This window comes from Sinocyclocheilus rhinocerous, unplaced genomic scaffold (assembly GCF_001515625.1).
Source record: "Sinocyclocheilus rhinocerous isolate Xijiao unplaced genomic scaffold, SAMN03320098_v1.1 scaffold558, whole genome shotgun sequence".
NCBI lineage: Eukaryota > Metazoa > Chordata > Actinopteri > Cypriniformes > Cyprinidae > Sinocyclocheilus > Sinocyclocheilus rhinocerous.
This window is the reverse complement of record NW_015634502.1, coordinates 181,784-189,416: the sequence shown is the minus strand read 5'-3', so window position 1 is coordinate 189,416 and position 7,633 is coordinate 181,784. Positions and strand designations below refer to the sequence as shown.

Sequence of the window (7,633 nt, the reverse complement as noted above, 5' to 3'; positions counted from 1 at the left end):
GGCCCCCATGACTTCCATAGTATGAAAAACAAAATACACTACTGGAGTCAATGGGGACCAGAAACTTTCTAGTTACGAACATTCTTCAAAATATCTTCTTTTATGTTGAGGAGAACAGAGAAATTCATACAGGTTTAGAACAACGTGAGGCTGAGTAAATGATGACAGTATTTTCATTTTTGGGTGAACTATCCCTTTAAAATCTCATCATATTAGGATCTCGTATAGCCTATTAACGTTCATTTAAGACACAAATGACTGTGTTGACGTGGAGACATTGACACATAACTGTGCATTTGAACGTTTAAGCACAAGGCGCGAAAAATAACTCAAGACTGGCGCTGTAGAGCAGGTGCGCGCCACGCGAATCATGCCGTGACCGTCTTAACGCGCGCATTTGCCAAAATGAATTCTGCCCCACTGCTTAATGTCCCTGAACAGTTAAATTTGTTTTTAAATCACAATGCTTAAAATGCGTTTAAATGAAAAGCTTAACCTACATCATGCCGCGCAAAACGATTGATATATTTCTACCGGTTTATCTCTCAACCCATAAGCGAATATACTTTGTTCAAGCACAAAAAGCAATATACGTCCATCAAGTTCTTAACTTGTTAATCAAACTAACCTAAAATCTGTGGGGACGATGACGCTGTGATTTTATCTGCTCCATGTTCCCGGTCCACGACGTGACGTTTTAATCTCTAACGGTAATGCATGGAATATATGGAAAAGCTCCACTAAATAATAGCGCTAATAAGTGAGGAGAGGGTTCTTCGGCAATCGGCGCTATCGATGACCAGTCAATCTACTCCACAGCCAATCACGGGCCCCATCCTTGTCCGGGCCCCGGGGCTTCAGCCCCGCCTATCCCAGTGGTTAATGCGGCCCTGCCCATATACTACATCATATTGCTTTACTTTAATACTTTATTGTGGCAACAAAGCAGAGTTTACAAATTTGTGCATTAATCAGCAATCAATCCAGTCCATATAACAAAGACTAGCAAAGCAAGTATTTTTCTGTTAGTAGCATATTTCATAAGAGAACAGCTTGGCATGCTGAGGTTCTTCCAACTGCCGGCGAGGTACTGTGTACGGCAACTGGTCCTCTTGTCTTCAACAACTACTCTGCACTCTGTGCTCATTCATACAGGAAAGCAGAAAGAATATGATGTTAAAATTCAAATGTATTCACTTTCATTAGTAAAAATGAATATATATAAGCTCTGAGCATAACATTACAACCTTATCCACGCACTCAGGAACATTTTTGCATGGTCTTCTCTCTATTTGTTCTTCCAGATCCTCACATTTAACACGTGGCGTCCCTGTAAAAATAGTGCGGTCTTGGGATCTATGGGAGATAAAGAAAGCCAAAGAATATTTAAGATGATTGTGAAACAATGCACAACCTACAATGCAATAGAATTGCACAACTATATGATTTATTATAGACAAAGTCTTATTTCAATTAGTAGCATGAAATGTTTTTCTCCTACCTGTATGAAGAGATGTCAGCAACACACTTTATTTCTCTTATTTGTTTAGAGTCTGTCCCACAATCAGGTTTGCAATAACTCCACTCACTCCACTCTGACAAGACGCCATTCACTGAACACAGACAGAGAGTTATTTGTTACTTTACACCTACACCTACGATAGTTTGAAAAATCCTAATTTTGTCTGAAACTAGGAACAACCATCATCTAACATCATCATTCACAATATGTAGAGATTATACAATAAGTTTGAAGTGCACTAATCTTCCCGTGACACATTTTGATGCTAAACAATCAAAATGAGCATGCTTTGCATTTATGTAGCTTATGCTGTGTTTGAATATGCCTACAATACTATACAATAATACAACAATGCGAAAAACAGTCAGACAAAAGAGTAGTATGTCCAAATTCATAGTATTCAAAAAACGGTAGGCAAAAAGTACCTAAATGACCTACTACTTCTCTTGAGATTCTAAAGTGGGCATCCAATGGACACTTCACTGTGCCATGAAGCCACAGAAGAGGATTTGTGAATGGCAGTGAAGGCTGGTAAGTCACATGACAGTGACAACATGGTGGATGTAGTATGTCTGAATTTCATTCATACTACCCATATTCATACTATATAGAGCATAATTTTTTTTTTATGTTGTAAAGTAAGTTTTAAACCAAATGTATTGCCTAATAGATAGAATGCAATTTCGGACAGCTATGATTTTTCTTTGCACTCACTGTCACATTTATCAATTTCATAGCAGTTGTCATGTTGAACAATCTCTCCATCACATAAGTCTCCATTGTGTTGACTATCAACACAGAGTCTCTCTCTCCTTCGTTTTCCCTCCCTGTTTCTGCATGTGATATTTCTAGTGGAAGGTGGTTTACAATGACTCCACTCGCCCCATTCGGTCCACATCCCATTTACTGACAGAAAAAGACAAAGAGAAAAATGTTAAATGTTAAACAATCGATTTTGTTTGTTCGTTTGTTTAGATAAATCTTGCATTCTGTCAATACTTACATGGACAGTTGACAAGAATGATGCAGATACCAGTTTGTTGCTCTTCACCTCGACACTGTTTTCCACCATGTGCTGGTTTAGGAGAATCACAAATCCGTCTTTGAGTCTGCTGACCCACTCCACACGTCACAGAGCAGGACGTGGAACTTGTCCAAGCGCCCCAGTTTCCATTAACTGTGGAGCAGAGATATAAAGCTCTGGTTTCTAAAATCCTCTTGTATGTTTGGCTGTTTTATAGAAGAAAACAAAAGGCAGACCTGGGCAGAACGGTAGCCCGCTGCAAGGGCGGTTGTCTGTGTCGGAGCCCTCGCAGTCATTTCCACGTGGAACGGTAGATGGAGTAGGGTTGGTGCATGTCCTTTTACGAAGTTCTTTTTGAAGACTGTGTCCTTCATAAAGACAAGTAACTGGACATGGACCCCAACTTCCCCAACTGGACCAACCACCATGAGCTAGACGTCAAATGAGAGCATGTTCTTAATTTTCAGTATCTTCTGTAAGTAAAAAAAGAAAAGAAAACTATACTTACTCGGACAGATTATTTCAGTGGAGCAAGGGGTGGTATCTTCCTCTTCACCGCTACAGGAGCCCCCACATTGTGGAATGGGTTCAGAGCATGTTCTTTGCCTTTTTCTAATTCCATCGCCACATGTGACTGAACATATCTGCCATTTCCCCCACTCTGACCAGCCACCTTTCACTGAACAATATATATACAGAAACATGAGAAAGGACATAGAAACCTTTATGTTGAAATGTTACAATTAATTAATGTTCTTTTTACCTGGGCAGCATTGTTGTTTCACACATGGTTTAGTTTGAACCGTTCCCAGATTTTCAGGGTCTGTGCAATCGCCAATTCCGTGACACGATCGTCGCCTTTGACTGACTCCCTCTGTACAACTCACTGAGCACTCGCCCCAGGGAGTCCATTCAGACCATGCCGCCCGCCTGGAGGTCAACATTCAACATTCAAGATGTTTCTAAGTGATATGCTGTACGCATTTGATCTCATTAATTTCAGTTCAGCTAATTCAGTAGCCTCAAGAGTTAAATTATCTGAAATGTGAAATGGTGATTGGTGAAAGTTTTCACAAAAAAATGCATTACTATTTATAAAGGTTTCCACAAAAAAGACCATTAACATTGCATTATTTTAAAGTTGTGATTTAACGAAAGTAGCAACAGATCATCTCTGCCATATTGTGACGTACATCAGAATGTAACAGATTATAGAAAAAGAAAAAATGTAGGGTGGCGACTTGGTTCTATGCATCGGTTGATGATTGGATTTTGAGATGTGGGCATTATGGGCATGTCTGCATGTCATAAGCTTTAAGGAAAAAGTGTACTGTGTTACGAAATAGTAAATAGGAAGTAAATAGGAAATAGTTCTCCCATCTTAAAATTATCATTTGTTTAATAAACAATAATGTAGCTCAATGTGACATTTATCATAACAGGTTTTTGGACATGAACATTATAAGCATCACATCAACGAAGCTTACCCACAGAACCTACAAACGCCATCTGCTTCTTTGTAGCCATAGCTGGGGTTCAAGCAACAGGAGTTTTTTTCAACCTGGCCCAAAAGATCACCACATTTCCCAGTAGACAGGGTAAATGATGAAAAACACTCCACCATCTCCGAAACTTAAGAAAGAAACCAAATTAATGAAATAATAAAATACTTATTACACTTACTGCCTGATATGTGTCATGGCACAGATGACCAGGATGCATTAATATTAAATAAATTGCATTATTCAGTTGTTTCAGTAAAGATAACTTGAAAGTTGGTACAACAAGGTTTTGAGAAAAAGGTTGGTCAGCTAGCCATATTTTTGCTTAATATTCATTTAGATATGACTGAATAATTATATATTGTCATAAAACATTTCCTACCTGATTGCTGGACGTAAATCCCGAGGAGCACAATCCCCCACAAGATCAGATTCATGGCTGAATCAGTGACAGAAATGCTTGATTCTGAAAGTGGAAGTACTTGTAAATAAAATTACTGCAAATAAAAAGACTGTAAAATTATGACTAATCAAAACAAACAACTGAAACTGCAAACAAATGTGGGTGTGGGTTTTTGAGTATAGCTTAATATAAATGAATTGATAATACAAATTAAGGGTTCAGATTTTAAGTTCATACATTATGTATTCAATATTTTGACCCAATGTCAAATTTAGCCACTTACCTTACAAAATTCCCTATATTATGGCAGCTTAAGAGACTGTAATTGCGAGTGGTTTGTTTCACCCTGCCTCAACAGGGAATTGTAAAAACCTTAGAGAGCTGTTTATGAAAACAGGAATTATTAATTGTGAAAGAGGTTAACCAGCTTCCCTTATTCGAAAATGATTTTGCAGATTCATCAGAATTACTTGCTGGTTTGTGAAAGAATAAAATAGTTTCAGTTCCACTCCTTCAACAGTTCAGCGCAGTTGTTGAGCACAGTCACGTCCGGTCAAAGCTTTTCTCTAAATTCTTTCAAGTGTCGTAACCCACCAACACTCATATTACATTATTTCAGATAAAAGCGGCATAATACATGAAATCAAGTTTGAATGCAAAACAAACTTACCCGATCCGTCCAAGCTTGTGTGTGTGTGTGTGTGTGCGTGTGTGTGTGTGTGTGTTTTTTCTTTTCTTTTCCTTTTAGGGGTGGTGGTAGGGGGCGATCAGTACAAAAAAAAATCTCAACAAAAGACCTCCGCAGAACTCCATTTTTCCATTTTACATAAGGGTAAACAGCAAACTAATAATGTCAAAGTTCATTAGAAACCATCATTAAAAACATTCTGTCGTGTCAAAACTTTTGATCAAAAGTCAGTCGACTGGTAGCTTATACCAGCTTTTTTTCTTTTCTTTTTTTCTCAGAGATATACGTGTTACGGTTTTAACATGATTACTGCCAAATAAACATTCCTTGTTCATCCTTAAAATGAACGGTAACACTTTAGAATAATGGTCCGTTGATAACAAGTTGCTATGCAGGAAGTAATAGCCTAGGTAGTACTACATTAATACTTAACTTAATACTATTAACTAACAGAGAAGCAAGATTAACTAAGCAGTAAGTAGTAGCAAACTAACTTATTAAATTACTCATGTAGTACTACCTATTACTTCCTGCATAGTTACTTGTTAACAACGGACCATTATTCTAAAGTGTTACCAAATGAACGAATACTGAATGAACAAGCAGACAAGCACGCATGGACACAGGGCTGCCAACTTTTACTCATTCAGCTCATTCACTGTTCTCATTTTCTCATGCCACATGTCTGTTTTCTCACGCAGTGACAGTGACTTTTGTATGTATGAGTTCTTGTTTTTTTTGTTTTTTTTACAGTTAAGCAACTTCAGAGGAAGAAGTGTGCTGTTTTCCCAAACGTTTAATTGTAAATGTGATGTAGATTTTATACTGTTCAGAAGCAAGAAGTTAATATTAAGTGACTTACATTTTAGACACAGTATTGTCTGTTTTTGCTCTATATCACTAATGAAAAATCAAAATTAACCCACAGCAGAATTGTGGCTCATCTCCGAGCAACACAGGCGTTCGCTTCCTGAATTAATCAATATTTTGAACAAGCCAATGATTCAATTAGGCTACATTACCCATTCGTAAAATCATCAGTCACTTTGTTCCTGAATGAATCAGTCCTTTGAACTAATTTAATGATTCTATGACTCATTTAAGACAGTGGCTACTGGCGGTTTTAGTTTAATAGTTAAACATAATGAATCCCCGCCCCCATATTTTTTTCATATTCCTATGTTCAAAATTTTATATTTAAAACATTAATTTCATAACATTATTTATGAAATTATAATTGTTTTGAGTGCATTCACGCCACCATTGATCTGCATTAAACAGTCTGTGTAAATATATCTAATGCTACTTAAAATGTTTATTCAGAACATCTTAATAAGTGGCATTTCGCATTGCCATGTTGGCAGTGCATTAGCCGGCCCGGCACCGACAACAAACCACAGCCAAAAAAAGGAAAAAGTCAGCTACATGAAATGGCAGCTTAGTGGTTTTTCGAGCTGCATATTGCACAACCATATTTTTATGCATTGTGCAACCACATTTAGGTTCTTAGCAGTTATGCACTAAAATATCTATATAACTATGGTCATGTGCAGTGTTGGGAAGGTTTCTTTGGAAATGTAATAGGTTACAGATTACGAGTTACCCTAATTAAAATGTAATAAGTAATGTAACTATTTCAATTACTTTATTAAAGAAATGGAACTGATTACATTTGATTAATTTTTAAATTATTTTTCTAAATTTCTAATGTTTTCAACTGTTAGTCATATTCAAACATTTAAACCAGGCAGGGTTAACCTTACATAGTGTTCAACACCACAACCCCCAATTCCAGAAAAGTTGGGAAGTTTTGTAAAATGCAATCAAATCAAGAATCTGTGATTGGTTACTTCTCTTTAACTTTTATTTAATTTGAAAAAGATTTCCAAAGTTTTCACTGACCAACTTAAATGTATTTTGTAAATATAAACAAATTTTGATTTTGATGGCTGCAACACACTCCAAAAAAGTTGGGACAGAGGCAAAATAAAAGTGAAAAGGTTATAGAATATCCATTACAGAATATCACAGTAAGCAGGTGAATTGGTAATAGGTGAGTGTGTCATGTTTGGGTATAAAAGGAGCATCTCAGTCTTCCTCTTTGCATGCAAAGCTGGATTATGGCTCATCACTTTGTGCCAAATTTCACGAGAGAAGTTTCAAACAAATCAAAAATCACATTTCTCAATGCCAAATCACAAAGAATTTAGGTATTTCACCAACTACTATACATAATATTGTGAAAAGATTCAGGGAATCCAGAGAAATCTCAGTCTGTGTAGGGCAAGGCAGGAAACCTCAGCTGAGTGTGCATGACCTTTGAGCCCTCAGATGGCATTGGATTCAAAACCGTCATGCTGCGGTGTTAAATATAGCCACATGGGCTCAGGAGTACTTCGAAAAACCGCTGTCACTTAACACATCTGATGCTGCATCAATAATGCAACTTGAATCTGAGAAAACTATACATCAATTCTATGCAGTGATGCTGCCG

The 7,633-nt window shown here is 37.2% G+C and overlaps 1 protein-coding gene and 1 long non-coding RNA gene across 3 annotated transcripts in view; one reads left to right on the top strand and one right to left on the bottom strand.

The window, feature by feature from the left end:
* Positions 1 to 7,633, top strand: part of LOC107745744 (uncharacterized) — a 13,416-nt gene extending 5,783 nt beyond the window's left edge. The window contains exons 2-3 of the long non-coding RNA XR_001640627.1: positions 1,900 to 1,905; positions 7,623 to 7,633. This is a non-coding gene — a long non-coding RNA (uncharacterized LOC107745744). The remainder of the gene's footprint in view (positions 1 to 1,899; positions 1,906 to 7,622) is intronic.
* Positions 912 to 5,171, bottom strand: LOC107745743 (properdin-like). Of its 2 annotated transcripts, none has more exons than XM_016559696.1 (11): positions 5,122 to 5,171; positions 4,431 to 4,514; positions 4,034 to 4,178; positions 3,310 to 3,476; positions 3,055 to 3,225; positions 2,783 to 2,977; positions 2,526 to 2,699; positions 2,237 to 2,428; positions 1,502 to 1,613; positions 1,248 to 1,356; positions 912 to 1,137 (listed from the first exon to the last, which is right to left on the bottom strand). In XM_016559696.1, the coding sequence occupies exons 2-11, from the start codon at positions 4,483 to 4,485 to the stop codon at positions 1,126 to 1,128; spliced, it is 1,332 nt and encodes a 443-aa protein (XP_016415182.1). In that variant the 5' UTR covers positions 4,486 to 4,514; positions 5,122 to 5,171; the 3' UTR covers positions 912 to 1,125. The 2 variants fall into 2 exon arrangements, with proteins under 2 accessions (XP_016415182.1, XP_016415181.1); XM_016559695.1 differs by lacking the exon at positions 5,122 to 5,171 and adding an exon at positions 4,735 to 4,825.

What these genes read in the sequence shown, in the direction of transcription:
- LOC107745743 (XM_016559696.1), bottom strand. Translation starts at nt 4,485, where the DNA reads ATGAATCTGATCTTGTGGGGGATTGTGCTCCTCGGGATTTACGTCCAG. An exon ending in GGCGTTTGTAGGTTCTGTGG is followed by an intron (nt 3,477 to 4,033) that starts GTAAGCTTCGTT and finishes GTTGACCTCCAG; the next exon opens with GCGGGCGGCATGGTCTGAAT. An exon ending in GCTGACATCTCTTCATACAG is followed by an intron (nt 1,357 to 1,501) that starts GTAGGAGAAAAA and finishes TATCTCCCATAG; the next exon opens with ATCCCAAGACCGCACTATTT.